At 37.9% G+C, this 21203-nt stretch overlaps 1 protein-coding gene across 4 annotated transcripts in view; it reads left to right on the plus strand.

The window, feature by feature from the left end:
* BCKDHB (branched chain keto acid dehydrogenase E1 subunit beta) overlaps nt 1-21203 on the plus strand; it is a 76219-nt gene that overhangs the window by 17813 nt on the left and 37203 nt on the right. For all 4 annotated transcript variants that reach the window (XM_084826982.1, XM_084826981.1, XM_084826980.1 and 1 more), the window contains 4 exons: nt 1161-1269; nt 7201-7298; nt 9082-9192; nt 15537-15623. In XM_084826982.1, coding sequence (XP_084683108.1) covers nt 1161-1269; nt 7201-7298; nt 9082-9192; nt 15537-15623 — 405 coding nt within the window. The remainder of the gene's footprint in view (nt 1-1160; nt 1270-7200; nt 7299-9081; nt 9193-15536; nt 15624-21203) is intronic.

Consider the following 21203-nt stretch of genomic DNA (forward strand, 5'->3'; position numbering starts at 1 on the left):
AGGGGACGCTTGAATGCGCTGTGCATTGGGATGGCAGTGAGCGGTGATTATAGGCCTCCAGAACGGGAAAGACAGATCTCAAACCGTGTGAGTCCATGCTGCAAGACGTGCCGAGGGGCCATGTGCTGTGGTACAGGGGACAGCAGGCTGTTGAACCGCCGAGCACTCAGATGGCTGGCAGCACCATGCACCAAAATGGCTGACAGCACAAAGGCTGCTGGAATGCATGTCTGCCTATCCAGAGGACTGCAAGTTCCTGTGGGAGGGAGGGTGGTTAGAGAATGGTTAGTCTAACCACATTGCGGAACCTGCACGTGTGGCAGTAGCACTTGCAGTGGTTAGTGGCACCATGGTTAGCCTAACCACCCTTCCCCAATGTGCATCTGAGCAGGGCCAATGATCCTTTTAGTGCTGTCAAGATCAAGGAGTCATGATACGAGCTGCCATCAAAGACCAGTCTACCAGGATCTAACAGAATTATCACAATATGGCATGCTGTCAGTCTAAACAAGGGCCACTAGTCACTTTTTAATTGATATCCATGTCAGAGACTACATTGGCATGGTGCAAGCAGTATATAAAGTATAGGATACAGTTAGGTGCAGAATAACATTTTGAGCATTTTATTCAGACATGATCTAAAAGTTAATTGATTTTTGACCATTGACACAACATTGTTATAAGGTGATGTTTAAGTGCGGTGATTTTGAAGCTTGTTCAGCCATTGTTTTTTTTCCCACACTGTTTTGTGCCGCACCTGTTCCGTCAGCAAGCCACACTTGAGTTTGAAATGTAGCTTGAGCTGTTAATTATTTTTCTTCTTTAGAGAACTGCAGAAGCTCCCAGCTGTTCTATGTAGTTACCTTGCATATACCTAACAACTACTCTGTATTGTGACCAGATTATCTAAGAGTGTTACTTTTTCATTTTCTCATATGTATATGCTTTCTGGGGAAAAACAAACACCATTGGCCACACTGGTGACAGTACAGAGGAGGATATTTCTGAGTTAGTTTTGATGCCTAAATAATTGTGATTCTTAACACTGCAATATTAGTATAAAAAGGTGATAACCATGATAATCTGTTTCTGCAAGTAGCCTCCTAATAAATAAAATGTTGCTCTGTTCATTCATTTGTTAATGTATTCAATTTTTGTAGATTGTTGTTCCAAGAGGTCCTGTTGAAGCCAAAGGACTATTGCTATCATGCATAGAAGATAAAAACCCTTGTATATTCTTTGAACCTAAAATACTGTACAGAGCAGCAGGTAAATATATATTCTTGCCATACACAGTGTAAAAATAAATGAAGATGATGCTCTATTTATTTATATGTAAGAACATCTAGAAACTGCTTTTTGACCCTCACAAGGGCTTCCAAGATAGTATACAAAAATAAAACATTAAAACCAAGTAAAACATTAAAACCAATTTCTTTTACAATGAAGGAGTTGAAAATGGAGCAAAAAATATTTTAACTTCAGGAGAGCAGATTTAAGCCCTCATTTACTAAAAAATAAAGTTTTTACTGCACCTAAAACTGAACAGAGGTGGGGCCAGTCTAAGTTCCCTTGAGTGAGACTTCCATAGTCAGAGCATGCCACAGAAGAGGCCCTGTCCTGTGTTCCTACCAATCTAGCTTACTTTGGTGGTGAGATATACAACAGAGTCTGGGAGGAAGCTCATAATCTATGGGCAGGTTCATATGAGGGTATTTCATATATCCTGACCCCGTGCCATTTAGGGCTACATAGGTAAGTGCCAGTACCTTGAACTGGACCTGAAAATAAACCAGAAGCTCATAAAATTGGTATAAGGCTGGTGTAATATAGTCTAGAATATACACAGCAGAAAGCAATCTGGCTGCAATGTTCTGCACTAGCTGCAGTTTCTGAATGCTTTTCAAGGTCAACCTCATGTAGAACACATTGCAGTAATGTAAATAGGAAGTTATTAAGGCATGTGCCACTGTGGATATATAGGCCTTCTCCAGGAAAGGGACAGCTGGTGCACCATCCAAAACTGGGCAAAGGTACTATCCTGGCAAAGCCACCTGGCCATTCAGAAGTAATGCCAGACCCAGAAGCATTCCCAAGCATCTTTTGAAGGGAGTGCAACCCCACACAGAACAGGCTGTACTGCCAGTCCTGGAGGAGATTGTCTACTGATCATCAGGAACTCTATCTTGTCCTCAACTTGTTTGCTCATATCCAGTCTGTTCTGAATTGAAGACTGTTTCAGTCCCCAAATCAGCCCTGAACCCAGATTGGAAAGGATCCAAATAATTATGTGCTTCAAAACTTGAAAATTATGTATCTAAAAAATGGCAACATCCATAATTTTCAAGGATGAGTCACAGCAAATCTCAGGCTCCCCACTACCCTCTTCCTCCAGTTGTGAGGAGGAAATCAGAAGCTCCTGTTTCTTTTTTAGACTAACAGCAGCTTGTAATGATACCCAAATCCAAACAAACTGTGATTAGTCTTAACTATGGTTAGTGGAAACAATCCAACTTGAAACCATAGTTATATTAATCTTAAACTGTGGTTAATCTTAATGAACCATTGTTTATGGTTTGGACATAATGCTAAGTTGAGTTTAATCGAAAGTAGAAATGGAAGCTTTGCATCTCATGGCCATGCTGGAGGAGGAGAGGGTAGCGCATGAGCCTGAGGCTTTCTATGGTTTGCCCAAGTAATGCTAAACTATGTGATGCGGGCCTATGTCTGTTATAGTTTAAGTGTTAAGTAAATTTCCTCTTATTATTTATCAAAGGAATAAGAAAGGAATGAGCAGTACTAATTTATGTTGTTAAAAAAGAAGTCAGGGCTTAATATATGTAGCTAATGAACTGCCCTCCTTTATAATGGTGGCTTAATTTTCATTAAGACTAGAAACTGAGGCTTTTCACTGTATCTGAGGCAAAATTTCCAGGCCTTTCACTAAATGTGCCTTTGGTCTCGCACAGTCTTCCTGTTAGCACAGCATTCTGCATAGAGGAGGACAGAATGTGCACAGAGCAGTACATTTGGGAACGGGAAGAATGAAGGATAGAAGGGAAGGGACAGGTTAAGGAAGTTTTTTGACTTTCTAGCATCGAGTTGCAGAATTTATGATAACGGTGAAAATACCCTTTTGAATACCCAGAATACCCTTGAGTAACAAAGGGTTTTCTTTGTTGTTGAGTGAGAATTGTTAATGGAAGTGTAAATGTGGGAGGGAGCAATATGATGTACACTAAGCATGGCTGGTTGGGAAATTCTGGGAGTTGTGGGACCTTTTTCTGTCTAAACATGCATAGGATTGCTTCCTAAGGTGATTATAAAGAGCTAAATTTTGAACATGCAAATTTAGAATGCTGTTACTATGACTATGAAAATATGAGAATTTATATGAAAACATCCACATTTAAATGGAGGTTTTGGTTTTTTAAAAAGATGTTGTCTTGATGGGTCAAGCAGATAGTGGTAACTCAAAGGAAAAAATGAGTCATCTTGACATTATCAAGTTTAACCATAATGTGGAAAATCTATTCTTATGTCTTATGACCTTTTCAGTCCATTTAATTCTACCATATATGACAGGAGTAATGTAGAAATAAATGATTTGCATCATTGGTTGTTATAGTGACAGGGCAGGTAAGACGGAAAAACTAGTTGTTTTTAATCAGTTTTCAAAATGTCCTTTCACGCAGCTGTGCACATGTTTTCCTACTGCAGGTAATGGTAAACAAAATAATACTCTTGTTTTGCAAAATGCATGAATTATGTCATCTAATCCTTTGCTCAGTGCAGAAAATCCAGAGCTAGAGTATCTTGATGATGTCCAGCCAGAGAGACCACCACTCATAGTAATTGGATCCATTGACAAACTGCTCTTACCATTAATATGTTTCTCCTAAGGTTTGTCTGTTCAATAAACATTTTTATTGAAAAATCCATGGATTGGGTCCCTGAATTGGAATGTGAAGGAAACATTAGGCTAACCTGGCCCTAAAAGATCCATGCATAAGTATTATGCAAATACTGAGTTTTGATATGGGAAATCCTGGTTGATATCCCTGTGCCTACATGAAATTGTGACTTGACAAAGGCCACCTAATCAATCTTTCAGCCTAACCAGTGATGTGGGTTTTGCAGAATATTATTTGTTTGTTTGTTTGTTTTATTACGTTTATATCCCACCTTTCTACCATCATGGAACTCAAGGTGGCTACATGTGCTTCCCAGGTTCCCTCCAAGCACTGACCAGACCCAGCCCTGTTTAGCTTCAGCAAGGTGGCTGCCTCATATTCCTTCAGACTATGCCCTAGGACCTGTGGTCCAGAAAATTTTGAATTTTGGTTTCACTGTGTGTCATAATATTGAAAATAATATTCAGTCAAGGTGTTGAATAAAGATGATGCAGACAAGTAATATTTGATGCTAATGGAAGTATGACTAATGCTTTACTAAGTAGCCACTTGACATAAAAAAAACCACTGGATATCTTCTCAGTGAATCATCTGGAGGCAAAAAGAAGCTTTTAAAATGTTATACCAGCCAACATTCACCCTTCCTCTCTCATGATAAGAGCCTGGGGTCATTTAATGAAACTGGTGGGAGGTTCAAGAGAGTCAAAAGGAAGTTCTTCACACATCACATAGTTATGGAAACTGATACCATAAGATGTATAATGGGCACCAGCTTAGATGATTTAAAAGGGGATTAGACAAATTTCATGGAGGATATGTTTACCAATGCTGTTAGTCATGATGGCTATGTATTATCTCTAGCACTGGAAATGTTATGATTCTGAATAGTAGTTGTTGAGAAACATAAGTGGGAGTGTGCTAATGCACCCACAGACAGGTGGTTGGCCACTGCAGGAACAGAGTGCTGGACAAGATAGGCCTGTGATCTGATCCAGCAGGGCTGCTGTTATATTCTTGCCTACTTCAGTTGGATGCTGTTATTAGTACTGTTTTTAATTAACTTTATTGTTTTAATATGATTATCTGTGGCTTTGAGAACTATATTGAAAAGCAGCAGAATTATTGTTGTAAGGATAACATCATTTATAAAATTCTGCTTTTAGAAATGGTGATGCAAAATGTTCCTTTTAGGTAGAGCTGGGTGTATCCTGAGCGAAAAGATTAAAATTCTGTTCCTGTGCAATCCAAATTTTTCAGTTGTATAAGTAATTTCTTTTATTTTGCATAATGCTGTTTTTACTGTACGTTGGAAAGGACATGGAATTATGTAGGGTATTAAAGCATTCTCCCCAGCCACTTGAAGTCTTATTTGTCCACCTCTTTACCATCTAGCGGGCATTGTCTACAAACTTGCAAGTGTGTCTTTGCAGCCTTGAGGGACAGAAACTTGCTACTTTTTAAAAAAGGAAGGTAGAGATTCTTAAAAACCTAATTCTGTGTCCCTTCTGCATTCCCATGAAATCACCTTTCATGGGAATGCACCAGATGCGCCTCACCTTTCTCTTAAGTCTTTGTGCATGACTATCTTACAGCAGAATTTCTGATTTTAGTCATCTACTTATCTATTCAGGAAAAGAAGCTGGTTCCTAATTTAGTAGAGGTTATATCTTACGATTGCATGACCATGATTTCAGAGCTGATGCCAAATATGCTGTTTTGAAGAAGTAATGTGTAAACGAGTCTTTATTGTCCACTGGACAAAATAGTTGTGCACAATTATAACTGCCTTCTGCAGCTTTAATACAAATAAACCAGGAGAGTCTGACAATTATTTGCAGAATAATTTGCTGTATAGTAGCGTGTTGTTCTGTGGGTTGCTACAGTGGCTAAAATTGCATCTGGAGACTGTAATTGAAAATGCCCAGTCTGGAATAATTACTTCACCACTATTATGTAACTATACACAGGTGACATTGATAGTGATAAAATAATGAGAGAGAGAGAGAGAGAGAGAGAGAGAGATTGATTACTTGCATCAGCATAGAATCAGTGATATATTTAGGCACTTTTCTTATTTCTCTGGTCCGTCACTACAGTAATTTAAGCTAATGAATCAAAGTGGAATTCTTAAGAGCTAGACAAAGTAGCTTATTTTATTTTAGCATGAGGTTTTGCCAGAAATAGTAAATATTCCAGTCAACGTGAATAGTTAATCTCCTAGGCTTCAAACTGTACCTTGCACCCCTTAAAAGCCATGCCTGAGGATTTGGGGAACCTCTAGAATCAATGGCATGTGATTTGAAAGGTGGCTAAATGTGGGAAGGAAGGAATTAGTGGAAATTAGCAACTCTTAACTGCAGAGTAGAACTTTCTTCTGCTCAGGGGGCCCTTTGGATCAAAACCTGTATAAATATTTTCCCCAGCCATAGCTGTTCCCTTGAAATTGTGGTGTTGCCTTTGTAGAGTTATCCTGTAAACAAATATGATTTCAAGCAGAAAAAGAAGACTTAAGATTGTTTTGATTCTGACAGTTTGACAGAATTGTTAAAAATGGGCTTGAATAGTATGGATGCTGGAAATATATACTGGGAGAAAACAATCTTGGAGCAATGTACAGTTGGCTGTTACATTAATCTAACAGTATTTATCCCAGTGACCCAATCTTGTTGAGTTATCAGTGTGATATTATAACTTTATTCCAGAGGGTCCCCCAATCCTTAGCAGCAATGTTTTAGGAAGGGCAGGGCTTGGGTGGGTGGGTGGAGGGGAAATCAGAAAAAATGTGGTGCCCTATCTTGTGGAAGCAGAAGTTTTTTCCACTAAGGCAAAGCCATAATTGGATACAACCCATAGGCATTTCATTTTCATCTGATGAAAATAAACTGCTCTAGTCTGCCCATTAACTATCAGACCCTACTTTAATGAATTAGTTATGGATGTTTAATTTGGTTTGTTACAAAGGGCAGCATAATCGAAGAATATCTCCTATCATTTTGAAAGCTGCTCTTCTGTGCTGCTCACATTACAGTATAACCAAATGGTCAGGAAGAGTCTGCCAAGCGTTGTCATTAGTGAGGGCTTGAGGTAACCAGTATTTTGTTTCATAGAACTAAACCACCTGTTCAAAGAGTGATGTTTCTGGCTGAGGTTTTGACTGTTAAGTTTTATGTCATGTCCACTGAAAGGCAGATTATAGGTATATCTTTGTTCCGTGAGTTTAGTTGTCTGTAAAACTAAGTGCGTTACAATTAGAAAATCTAAACTTATTTGCTTTGCATTCATTCAGTGGAGCAAGTCCCTGTGGAACCATACTACATTCCACTTTCTCAAGCAGAAGTGCTTCAGAATGGAAGTGATGTTACGCTGGTGGCTTGGGGTACTCAGGTCAGTACAGCTTGTGAGATACTGGTGGATTTAAAAAGAAAAAAAAATAGAATATTTCCTGCAGAATCTTCTAAACAAAAGTGATGGGATTGAAACACAGTCTGAGGGGAAAAAAATAAAAGAGACAGGGTTGGATCCAGATTTAGTTGCACTTAAGTCCACTGAAATCAATGGTACTTAAGTTAATTCATGGCTAACCTTTCTCCAATGGAACCCACATGCGACAGCTGTCTTTAAATAATAAGTAAAACTTTGATATTGCTGTGCATTTGGGTTTTAACAACAGTAAATGCCTTAAAATTATGCATACATGTGTACACACATTTATGTACCATAAATTCTGTGTTGCATCCAGATTTAGCAGTGGGACTTAAGTTATCCTGACTAATGTAAAGTCCCATTGATTTCAATGAGTGTACTCTTAAGTATGAAGAAATTTGGATCAACCTTCTGTCTTTATTTTTGGATTTTTGGAAGACCTTTTTATTTTCCCAGGCATTTTAGCTTTCTAAATTTTTATCTTTGCTGTTTTAAATCTGTATTTTAAACTCTTGCACTGCTGCTAGGTTTTATTGTGGTTGTATTGTTATATTGTGGTTTTAATGTTCTGTATATTTTAAATTGTTTTATTGTGTGTTGTTTGGATTTAATTTTTGTGAGCCGCCCAGAGACCTTCGGCTATTGGGCGGTATAGAAATGAAATAAATAAATAAAATAAATAAAATTTTTAAATTCCTGGTTTGAGACTTTAAATATGGCCTGTCATACAACATTAAGGTGACTGTGGTATACAGTACTCCTGTTTGATTCTCCCAGTGAAAGGTATGCATTTAAACTTATTTGGAATGTAAGATTAAATTGTTGTATTAATTTTTTCAGTTAGAAGATTTATGATTCACCTTTCAATCAAATATTTCCACGGTGAAGAACAATAGTTAAAACTTTTTAATACCAGGCTTAAAATAAGATTAAAACAAAATACAATACTAAAACCAGTTGAGCAGAAGGAACATATAAATTACACAGAAGACAGTAGAATGATGTGAAAGCACATCAGCCATAGAAAGCATATGTAAAAAGCAGACATTGACAAATCCACTAGCTATGGAAAGTGTGGTGCTTAACTTCTGATAAATGGCCAGCTACACTGGATATTCTTCTGCCTTGCATATATTTTCTGTTCCAGAGCAGGAAAGGTAGGTGGGAAATTTCGGACACTGCTGCTAGGAGGTGTATGGGGCACCTCTGATGAACATCACTGAAGTGGCCAGTGTCCCACCAGCATTTCCCACCTGGAAAGGCTAGCAGGATGAAGGTGGAGTGTTGGGCAACACTGGTTGGAGGCTCCTGGGGCTCCTTCAAGCACCATCACCTAAGCAGCCCTTCTTCTGCGGGCCTTTCCTAGTGGGAAAGGCAGATGTGTTTGTGTGTTGAACAACACTAGTCAACATGCTTGGGGTTCTTCCAAGCACTGGTCAGCATGCTGTCCCTGCCCTTCTGTCAGGCATGGCCTTGGGATGGGGACTTTCCTGGATGTGTGGGGGAGTGACTACAATTTTTGGCTTGGCCAGCAGAGCCAGCCAAACATTGTAAATAACTATAGATAATCCTAGGATCATGAATTCTAGGGCAGTTAGGACATCAGACACAAGTTCCAAAGTATTACGTTGCATGAGGAATATTCAGATGTGCCGCCTTCCAAAAAGTTGATGAAACTCAACCTTAATAGTCTGTACATCCAGTATACTATGGCATGTCTCTCCCCCCCCCCTTCTATATTTAGGTTCATGTTATCAAAGAGGTAGCGCTTATGGCTCAAGAAAAGCTTGGTGTGTCCTGTGAAGTAATTGATCTGAAGACAATTCTGCCTTGGGATGCAGAAACTATATGCAAGGTAGGTACATATGATGTGTTTATGCATGTATTTAATTGATTATGCAGTATTAGTTTATATTTTGATTGTCATGAATAAGTTGAACCAAGTGCATTGTGTAAGGAAATTTGCAGTCCAAAACATGTAACACTTAGGGCAGAATCCAACAGGGCACTTCTGCCCTCGCCCATTCTCTTCCATCCTGCTGATTGCATTGCACAAGCAACCCCCACTGCTTGAGTAATCATGGTTTAGTGCTCCTGGGGCAACCCAAAACGAGCAGAAAGGCTAGTTTCTGGAAGGAGGCAGGTTGGTGAAGCTCTCACAAGGGAACTCCGCCAACCTGCCTCCTTCCAGAAATTATTGTTTCCACTTGTTTTGGGGCTTCCTCTAGGAAGTGCTAAATCTTCCTTGTGTAAGTGGTGGGTTCCACTTGCATAGTGCAATTGGCAGGTCCCACCACTTGCAGAAGGGAACCGATGGAGGCATAAGGGCCCTGTTGAATTCTGCCCTTAGTGAAGTCTAAAAGAGTAAATGTTTAAAGATGGCAAGAAGGTGGGCCTCTCGTATTTTCCCTGGGAGGGAGTTCCAGAACTGTGGGGCCAACTCTGAAAGACCCTATCCCTGCTAACACAAACTTGATGTTAATTGATGACTGGCCCATCTTTTGCATGGTCAAAAAGAAAATTACAAGAACTGTAAGCATAGAACAACATGTATGGTCTCTAAGGGCTTCTTACAGAGTTTTTAAAAGATTCAAGCTCTGATTATATGCATTGTGTACATATGACATGTATCCTAAAAGTAGATATATATACTCCAAAATCAAGTCAGATATGTTACTTTAAGTAAGTATTTAGAAGGAATTTCAGAATCCCCCCCTTCAGAATAGGGACTGGTGGGAAGGTTGAGCATATTCCCTTGGATTGATTCTAGTGCAGTTGGTTGTATATATGATGCTATTTCTTTCCCATGGGTAATATTCAGGATTTTTTTTTAAAAAAAACTGCATTTCTGCTTGTGTGTGGCAAGGAGCATTTTGGTAATTGCAGTCTGAAAGTTGGCTTTGATACACAAGGACCTTTGATCATGGAAACTCTTTCATGCACTGGAAGGGTTATAACTAATAACAGTTTTGAGGCTGCTTCATTTATACTATTCTGACATGAGTTAACAAAGCTAATATCTAATTAGCAAGTACAGTACAAGAATAGTATGCTTTCCTAGCTTACATGAGGGAAAAGAACTAAAGGAAGAATGCTGCCAAAATATTAATATTAATATAGATTTGCTAAGACAGTATACATTTCGCACACCAATCACTACTTGATTTTATTTCTATACAGTTTATATAGGATGAATTTTATAAGATGTAATTACAGTGTACATGGAGAAAAAGATTAAGGCCACAGTCCAATAACTATTTATTTAATTTAATCCCATTGATTTTAAAATAACAGGATGACAAAGAACAAAAACAAGTTTTATGATTAATCAGTGAATCTTAATTTTTAGATGTAATTACTGTACTATTTTCCGTATAACATGTCATTACAGAAGGACCGCCACTAGAGGCCTGTATCAGCTTAAGTTAAATTGAGTTTTTGGCTTTACTTTACTAATTATTGCCCTGTGAAGACAGAATTACATTTTATTCCAAAATTATTTGAGTATCTACCAGCCTTCCCCAAAGTGGTGTCCTACAGATGTTTTGTATTACAACTCCATCAGCGCCTGCCAGCATGGCCAATATTCAAGTATAATGGGAGTTGTAGTTCAAAATATCTGGAAGGCACCAGGTTGGGAAACCTATTGTTGGTTAATTTGTTGAGTATCTCTATTGAACATCTCTATTTGTTGAGTAATTTGAAATTGTGTAAAAATGTTTTGAACTGGTGCTGGTAATATTTGTTTTTTAATACAATAATAGTGTGAAGGCTGCCTGGAGATCATGACGGTGACAGTATAGTCAGGGCAGTGCCTGCAGCTGTGTTAAAGCTGTCATTCAATTTCATAATAGCACGTGCATTTTTTTCTTTCACTTTGGACATTTTTGGATGAATATGAATCTTCTCTACTACTTTTGGAATAAATGGCTCTCTTGTAATATGTACTGTAACTGAGATTGTTTCCCCTATTGTTTTTATTGTTTAGGCAGAGTGTCATTTTTCTTTTGCCTTTGTACTTCATAGCTGAAAGCATAATTCTTCTCAGATTTACAGTGCAATCCCATACATGTTTACTCCGGAGGATGTCCCATTGTATTCAGTGGGACTTACTCTCAGGTAAATTTATATAGGATTGCAGCTTAAAAGCTATGTATTTCTATGCAAATACATAGAATTTAAATCCAGGATCTCAGACAGTGGACATGGACATGAAGTCAAAAAGCTTTTGATACTTTATGTGAATACTGCAAATTATGTGCATATTAGATTACTCAGTGCATATTAGATGGAATTCTTACTGTGCCTTGTGATTATAAGGGCATTCCTAATTCTAGATACCCAAGGAAAGAAAAAGATAAGACTACACATATTCCTGTGATTTGGTTCTAATGCAGTAGATACTTGTGGTTAACTAAAGCTGTCATTGTTTTCTGTGCTTCTTTTCCACAAGTGCTTTTTGTTTGTTAGTGAGATGTTTCAGTTAGTCAAATACTGAGTTGTAGTGGGAATAAAATCGGCAGTGGCCTGGCAGACTTTAGGTATGTATTTCACTGTTACACAGCAGCCTGTTAATGCCAATTTCAAGCAGGTTGCAACATGAAGCAGAGGAGCTACTCTTAGAAAATCTGAAAAGTCTCATGAGCACTTCCACATATCAGGATGAGCTCAAGCTTGTTGGATATTTGCAGTTGTAAATGGTGATGAGATGTGGACATTTTTCCAGTGCTTTATTTTTCTATGGAAAATATTCCATTTCATAAGTTCATTAGTAAAAATGAATGTATGCCAATTTCAAATACAGTATTAGGAAAGTATTAGGAATATTTTATAGAGCATAATACTATAAAGCATTTAATATTTTCTGTCCAAAGCACAACTGATGTGTGTTATAGACATACTACTATGGACCTATGTGAGTACTTGAAATGAACTGTATAAATGTGAAATATTATAGCATGAGGAAAAACATGCCTATATGAGAAAAAAGTTGCATGCTATGGAGAAGTCCAGGCTAGGCCTCTTTGTTCTGTGCACTGTGTCAGGCAGATGGTTTTTTTTTTTTTTTAATACCTGGGGGAGAATTCAATCATACAATCCCCTATCTGCAACTTAAGTATCCATGGAAAGAATCAAGGAGGGCAGATACTGTAACATTAGGAATAGTGGAATAATACTGAACTGATATCAGAAAGGGTGTAGTGGACAGAATAGATTGGGATGTTCTGCAGCTTTTCAATCTGGGCTTCCAGAAGGCGGCTTAATGTAGGTTAGTTGTATCTTAACACACTTTACAATGTGGTTATCAATCTCTATGGTTGGAATTAGGGATGTTGGAGAAATCTGCAATGGATTCAGATGCATTCGTAGTTCCGCAGCGGACCGCCTTCTTCCAAATCACATGGTTTCAGACCACTTGCAGGCTTCTGCTGAATCACATGGATTCCGCAGACTTGCAGGTTTTTCACTTGGGGGGGGGATTTGCACTAATTTACATTAGTGCTAATGCTCACTTGTGCAAATGCACATTAATGTGCATTAGCATTAATTCACATTAACTAATGTGCATTAGCGAATTAGTGGAAGTAGAATGAAATTCTGATTAAAACCAGTCTGATTCTGTCAATGAACAGATAACGAAATGCAAGATGCCTGACAATCCGTGAAACACAGACCGCATGGGTTTAACAAAATCTGTTCATCCCTAGTTAGAATTATAGAAGGATGGGCTTGCACCCCCAGGCACACCATTTCAGTGCATTTCAGAGTGGAGATTCTAATACATTCCAGTTATTGAGCAGAAAAGCAGGTGGGGATAGTTATTTCAGATTATTAATCTATACTAAAAATGGAAGATGTTCTGTGTGCCATTTTAATTCTTGCCCTGTAAAAAAAGTTTTAATAATATGAGACTTGGAACCCTTGTGCTTGGCTTAAGGCCAAAGAGTAGAATCATCTGCGTCGTCTTACGGTCTGATCAGAGAATGGTAGTGTCTTTATGAATTAGACTGCTTGGCTCAGTCACGGTAGAAAACGTGGTGGACAAGGGCAGGATTCAAATTTATTGTCAAAATATGTCCCACTGATTATGAATGTGTGTCTCAGCATTTAGTGAATGAATGTGACTTTGTCAACCCTGGGATGTCTCTCATGATGAGTAACTTTTATTTTATTTTATTTTACAATGAATGTGTCTCCAGATGCTTGAGAATAACGGGGCTAGGAAATACCAACAAGTAAAAGTAGTCAAAGTATAAAACTGTGCATTCTGTTCTTAATTGCTGGAGCTCTGTCCAGCTGCTACTTTACTCTTCTAAAGAGCAATTAATCTTGTGGTGTTTCTTTTCTTGTATACAGCTGCACATTGCACATTTTAGAGGACACATTTGCAGCAGCAGCCACGTGTGCTGTCAGTGTATAATTATATTCTTATTATTGCATTGGCTAATTCAGATGCTCATTATTCCTCCTTGAGGAGTTTTAGTTCTTTCTGAGCTTGCTTTTCTTTTCTACATTAGCAGGTTCTGTTTCAGCATTCTTAAATTCCACTAACAAATGAAATAAGAACCAGTTGTTTCCATGGTGGTGCAACTAAACATGTGATTCTTAATGCTGTACTGGGAAATGTGAAGAGAGAACATGCTGAAAATTTGAAGCATGCTTCTTATGGGCATTTGAACTAGAAAACAGGAAAGCCATAGTGTGCAAAAAGAAACAAAAAGACTAGCATCCTGCAGCAATATAATGAATCAGAACTTCAGAGAATTTAAAAAAATCTTTTAAATCTATCAAATGGATTGGTGTAGTCCTCGATTCCCTTTTTGGGTTTGCCCTTCATATACATGATGGAAAACTACAGGTGGTAGCGGATTCCTGTTGCACATATACACAGCAGAATGTGCATGTCACATGTTACATAGGACACTTGGGCTGCAGTCCTGTACATACTTACCTGAGAGTAAGACCTATTGAACTGCATGGATTTTACTTCTGTGCAGAGATGTATAGGCCTGCACCATTAATGTTGGGCAGATTGTCTTGGGTGAAGTGGCCTTCGTATATCAGAGTAATCCTCTAGAAATCATTTGAGTTTGATTGTAGAACTGTTAAGATTACTTTCATATCCTCTAAATATATGATCTGCCCTAAATAACTTTGGTTTGTGTTTGAGTTAATGACATTATGACAGTGCTTTCCATTTTGAGACACAGCCCTTGAAGTTTATGTAATAACTACACTCCCCGCCCCCCCCCAAAAAAAACCCAACAAAAACCCTCCATGGTGCAAAAGGCATTTTTGGTAGATTTATGTTGTGGCCTGATTTTAATGAGTTTCCACTACAAATGAAAAGGGTTTTCATTTTGGTTAGAAAAACTGAAATTATTTTCCTGACTGTTCTAGGAAATATTGCAGTATTGAGATGGAATATAGTGTTAGTAGATACATCTTATTTGGTGGATTGTTAAACCATCTGTGACCTAAGAAAAGGAGTGGTACTTTGTAGAAGCATTGTGGCTGTCTGAGAAAGTCATCGTGCTTGGAGTCCCAGGGCTTTAAGCGTAGCCCTATACCTATTGTTCCTTAAAAACAGCAAATCCTGAGTGAAATCAGGGCAACACACTTTATAGAATGTCACTTCTTAGCTGCAGAGAGATCATTAGTTTCTGAACTAGTAAAATGTTGGACACGACTATGATAGACACAGTCTTTGTTTCTTTAATCATTTGGAGAGTTTGACTTATCACTGATATTTTCTGCCAGATAAGACATGTGTGTGTATGTGTGTTTTAAAATGAAGACTGTCATACACTGCACAGATAAATCTACATGGTTTTCTGTTCTGTGTTCTATTAAGTTCATCTAACATTTACATATATCTCTTAACTGAAATGCTGCCAGATAAACTTTGGATATGAAGGTCTATTTTTTGGCAATAATAATTTGGCTTTAATACTGTTTCTGTATTAAAATATGCATATTTTGCATATTATATTTGTAAAAATGTTACTGAATATTCTGTATGTTGGGGATGGGGAGCATGTGGCCCTTCAGATGTTGGACTGCAATTCCCATCATCCCTCACTATTGGCTATGGAAGGGCTGATAGGAATAGCAGTCCAACAACATTTGGATGGCTACATGTTCCCACCCCAGCTATATGCATGAAGGTTTTTTGTTTAAAGTATTTTCTCTTTTTAGTCAGTCGCAAAGACTGGACGATTGCTGATCAGTCATGAAGCTCCTATTACAGGAGGTTTTGCATCTGAAATTAGCTCCACAGTTCAGGTAATGTACAGTTTTTGATACTATAATATTTGAGTTCTTTCTAGTAGAATATCTACTGTGTTAAGAATGATGTTTTCAAAAACTGAACTGCAATCTCCCAACTGTATTTCACTGTCTATAGTCAAACTGTTGACTGGGTCGGAACAGGGGAAGGTAAAACAGCTTCTATAATTCTTTTTGTAGACTTTAGTTAGTGTCAGTTTCTATCCCTCACATTGTCCTGCCAGAAATAGCTAATCAAATATCCAAAGTACTGCACTGTTTAAGATTCTTGTAACCTTAACATCACAGACCTTGCCTAGAGTCAAAACATTTTTGTGGAGATCAATGTTACTAATTTTTGTTCATCAAAGAATAATACTGCATTCAAATTGTTTTCTAATGTCAGTAGTCAATGTTAATTTTGCATAAAGGGTTTCAGCTGAGTCACTCAAAAATGTGAATTATTTACTTATAAATGCAGTAAAACACTTCCCATTTGTGTTGTTTTTAGCTTCTACTTTTGACAATTGATTAGAAATTGATTAGAAAACTTTATTGTATTGCTCCCTTCTTATTTAAATTGAAACTAAAATAGACAATTGGGTATGATCCAGCTGAAGTTGAGTACTTTTAAAATGCCATTGATTTCTGTGGGAGAGTAAAGCACTTTTCCATTCTTGAATTATAAGAGTCCAGCTGTTGGGGTGATTATTTGCTGAAATGATGGCTTGTCCAGTAGTTGGGGTTTCAAAAGGCCAACCTGTGGGACATATGAAAAGACATGTGGAAAGCATCCCTGGTGGTGGGACACAGAATTATACTGATTATGTTATCAAAATGTATTATTCTTGCAAATTCTTACAAAAGTACCTTAAAAAAAAAAACTTTGGTTACAAAGTGATTGCCAAAATCCTACAGCATTTAATGTGTTCTTTTGGTGGATGTTAGACTACAATTTGAAAAGCTTGTATTTCTTGTATTTTGCATTTCTTAAAAATTCTGAAATCTTTGGATTTGTTTGCTAGCAATTATCCCATACCTCTCCCATGGCTGTCCTAAGGCTGGAATCCAAAAGTGATATTTGTGGGACAGGAACTCAGCCAGCACTCTGTGCTTTTGATGCAGCTTCACCTCTGCTGAAGACACAAGCAGCTGTTCAGTTTTAAAAAATGGCTTCTGCCTTGGCAGTGAGAATTGTTACAGTGAAAAAAAACTATTTTATTTTATTTCTATATTGTCTTTCTGGGATCAACCAAGGCAGTTCACAAAGAGTGCAAAAAATAAAAACCATAATCAAATAAAAATGTAGCAAAACATTAAAAACCATAACAGTGATTTTAAAAGCCAAGATAAAAAGATGTGTTTTGAACCCCTTCCTGGGCGCACAGAGAATGGGGACCAATCCTAAGTCCAGAGGGAGTGTGTTCAGTGTTTGGAAGCAACACAGGAGAAAACTCTTTCCCACGTACCTGACAAATGGGCCTCTGCAAGCAAGAGTATCTTTGAAAGGGCCTCTCCTGCTGATCTTAATAACTGAGCAGGTTCATATTGAGATAGGTGGTTCCTATAGCTGGCTGGAGGGATGCTGGGAGTTGTAGGACTTTTTTCTATTTAAACATGCATAGGATTGTGCCTTTAGAGGTTTAAAAGTTAACACCAACACCTTGAGCTGAGCCTGGAAAACAATTGGCAACTAGTACAGATCTTTCAGTATTGGAGTGATACTGTGCACTAATTAGCATCCTAGCTGCTGCAGTTTTCACCAAATGAAACTTCTGGATGCTCTTTACGGGTAACCCCATGTAAAGCACATTGCAATAGTCTACCTGGGATGTAAGCAAGGCATGGATAACTATTTTTAGATCAGACTGACTCAGGAACAGTCACAGCTGGTGCACTGGACACAGTTGTGCAAAGGCACCCCTCACCACTGCTGCCATTTGAACTTCCAAGGACAGCACAGGATCTAGGAGTACTTCCAAGGTATAAATTTGATGTTTCGGGGGAGTGGGACCCTATCCAGAACAGGTTGAATCCCAGTCCCTGAGTCAGGCTTTCTGCTGACCAAAGGCCCCTCTGTCTTCTCTGGTTTTAATCTCAGCTTGTTCACCCTCAACCACATCAAGCCCATTTTTCATAAAATACATATGTAACATCAGATATGTTTAAGAAGTGATTTATGAAATGTATTGTAGGAAGAATGTTGCTTTAGGCACACAAAAGATTCAGTTTTATTATTAATTTCTAACACATATTCACTTCACTGTGAAATAAAGGTTTCAAAGTACTTGACATGTCTGTACCATGAAAATACCCCCCCCCCCAATCCATTTCTGCTGGATTAAGTTCATAGCGGGATGCCAAAAAACTCAGGGATCGGAGCTGGCTTTTACTTTTTGCACATGGAAGTAATAAAACTTAAATAAAGGGAGTCCAGTTGGAGTAGATGGTAACTTTCTATTTCCATATTGTTATTTCATCCTTACTGTGCGGTCTAGAAGAAACTGAATAACAATATAAATTTGATGTTTTTATAAGAGTGTTATCATTTTGCATCTCATAGTAGTACATACTTAAAGGAACATGCAATCAGAATGAATCTTAACTAAAAGAGATGCTTGACAGTGCAGTCCTTGCATATTTACTTGGAAGTAAGTCCTGTTCAGCTCAATGGAGCTTACCTCTAGGTAAGGGTGTATAGGATTGCAGCCTGAGTTATCAAACTGAACTTACAGCACTGAGGTAATCTAAATGAAGGTGTTTAGTAGCAATTTTATATATGTAATAATGTTTAGTGATATGGTATAAAGATTGCCTGCTTGTGGCTCCTTATTCCCGAGGCTGTAGATATAGGATGAAGTAGGAACAGAATGGTTATCTTTAGGGTTTTTTAAATGTAGTTTTATTTTAATGTGTTCTTGGGGTGAAAAAGGACAGATGAATTCCACCTGCTACTTTGGTGTTAATTTCTAGTTTGAGAGCATTGTGTACACATTTAGGTAATTTGCCATAGTTCTACATACAGTGAAATGAGCTCCAGGAACCTCCAATAGGAACTAATCATGTGATTTGTGAAACTATGCTGTACTCACAGTTTCTTTTCTTGTGAGCTTAGGAGTTTTTGTCTTGCCCTGTCACAGTTCATATGGTCTTGTCCTGGAGAGTTTGGGGTTTTATTTAATGAGGCTCCTGACCCTGCAACAAAGACAGAAATTATCATATCATTAAAAAACAAGCTAGCTCTCCAGATCCAAATATGGTATAGTATATAAGTGGATGCAGAAAATAGTTTGTTTACACAATTATCCAATAGGCTGCAACAGCTGAAAAAACCATGAGCTCATAAAGCTTCAAACACAGATGCTAAGAGCTAATACACATAATGTTTTTTCTTTTGTTCATGTGAACAGTCCTAGCATTCTGTCGTAGGCACTAATGGAATGCAGATAGCAGTCAGATGTGATTCGTCTGATCATGGTGGCTGGTGACATTTTTAAAATTTACTCATGTATGATTGCACTTGACACACAGTTTATTGACGGTAGGAAGGGATTGGCTGGACATAATTATGTCAGCTTTTCTGATAGTTTAGAATAGAAAGTCTTGCTGGTAATAACTCTGGTGAAATAGTTTGATAACACCCTCTTTCCCTTAAAATGTTTTTAAAAGAATGGTTATTCTTGGTATCTACCTGTCAAAGAGTTGGCCAACAGTTTTATGTTGACATGACAAGGTAATAGTACTATCATCAGTGATTCTCAGTTCTTTTGACACAGAACCACTTGAAATACATTACATTTCTTAAAATATTAATCTTTGAAACATGACCAGATATTCGGAATTTGCCATATAGCCAATTTCCTGTCTTGTTTTTAATCTTTTGTAGTTCAGCTGGCAATAATCGCAAATTCTCAAAGATTATCACAGTCCCATAGATTACAGTACTAGATTGAGTCCTTGAGTTGACAGACAAAATTAATGAACTGTAGAGCAACAAAGTAGACCTGTAAAATGGAATAGCCAAATGGAAAATAAAGAAGGAAAAGGGAAGGCATAGAACTTATGACAGTGTGAAAAATGTGGCTAGAGAGATGATAACCCAGAAGAAATTAACCATATAAAAACAGCATGTTGATAATACTGCTTCTGATTAAGATTACTATCTCCCCTGCGGCGTGAGGGGCAGCATAATGTTAAGACTTTATATACAAAAATGTATTTGGGTCAGAGTACTTCGTTGTAGGAGATAATAGGAACATGTGTGAAATTATTAATGCTGTCAAACAGTATTTTTTTGAGATTTGGTAATCATGCAATACCAGTGTGTTGCGTTGGGCACCTGTAAGTTTGCCAAAATCATCCTAGTGCAGTGCTTTCTGCTGGACTTTGTGCATATTTCTGAAACTGGACATTCAAGTCCCAGCTGTGCAGTGCTCCCCTGACAGCCCTCATCTTTCCTTTGCTTGGATGGAAGTAACTAGAACAAGACTACTGTCATGTGGATTGATTTAAATCAAGGCATTTAAAGTCATGATTTAAATCAGCAAGAAAAGAAGGCTGATTTGAATTATTGACTTAAATCGAATTTCCCATTGATACTTCATATATTTTCTAAACTGTGATGCAGATCTGACCATCAAATCATGTCAATTTACACTGTTCTTTCACTCTGACAACCAGGTCTTGTTGCTTCCTTTTTTTTTTTACTTATAAAAGGCGTATCTTTAAAATATCCTCATATAGTGGCCTTCCCCAACCTGGCGCCTTCCAGATAATTTGGACTTCAACTCCATCAGCCACAGCCAGCATGACCAGTGGTCAGGAATGATGGGAACCATAGTCCAAAGCATCTGGAGGTCACCAGGTTGAGGAAATGCTGCCAGCAGCCATGAAAATTTGTGAGGTTAAATATGGGAATATATTAGCTGGCATACTGAACAATTTTGTCTTCTCTTTTTCTTTATATTGCCACTCCTTTCTGTTTCACTCTGCCTTGGACCAGCCCCACCCTCACAAAAACAAAGGGCAAAATCCAATGTTACATGAACAAACTTACTTTTGTGCAACAGGGCTTTCCCTCCTGTCATGCCCCCTGCATTCCCCCCCCACTCTATTGTAGAGGGTCCCCCAGCCCTTCAGAGCAGATCTTTAGAGCATGTAGACAGGAGGGGGAGTTACTTCCCTCTCCATTACACTGATGGAAGCTATTCCGTTCTTGGGAGAAGTTAGTTGGATTCCACCCAAAATAGAAAAGAGAAATGCCTATGGCTCAGATGGTCAAAGCATGGTCCAGTAGTACTGGGAAAAGGAGAGTAGTTTATTTTCATGAGGTGAAAATGAAATGCATATGTTTAGTAGGTAGTGTAAATATTCTGAGAAACAATTGAATTGGTTTGTTGACATAGAAAAGGCCGTTTTAATTTAATGTACGTTGCAGAAGGCATTGGTTCAGTTTGATTAACTGTAGGAACAATATGCTTTTATTCAGAATATGTAATATTAATGAAGTTATTCTTTGAAACAAACTTAGTATTTACAGTTAAAAAATAAAATTCAATTAAATAAAAACATTTTGATTGTTTACAGGTAAATCGTAGA

The sequence above is a fragment of the Heloderma suspectum genome, chromosome 1, assembly GCF_057233095.1.
Source record: "Heloderma suspectum isolate Gila_16-S chromosome 1, 16-S_ref, whole genome shotgun sequence".
NCBI lineage: Eukaryota > Metazoa > Chordata > Lepidosauria > Squamata > Helodermatidae > Heloderma > Heloderma suspectum.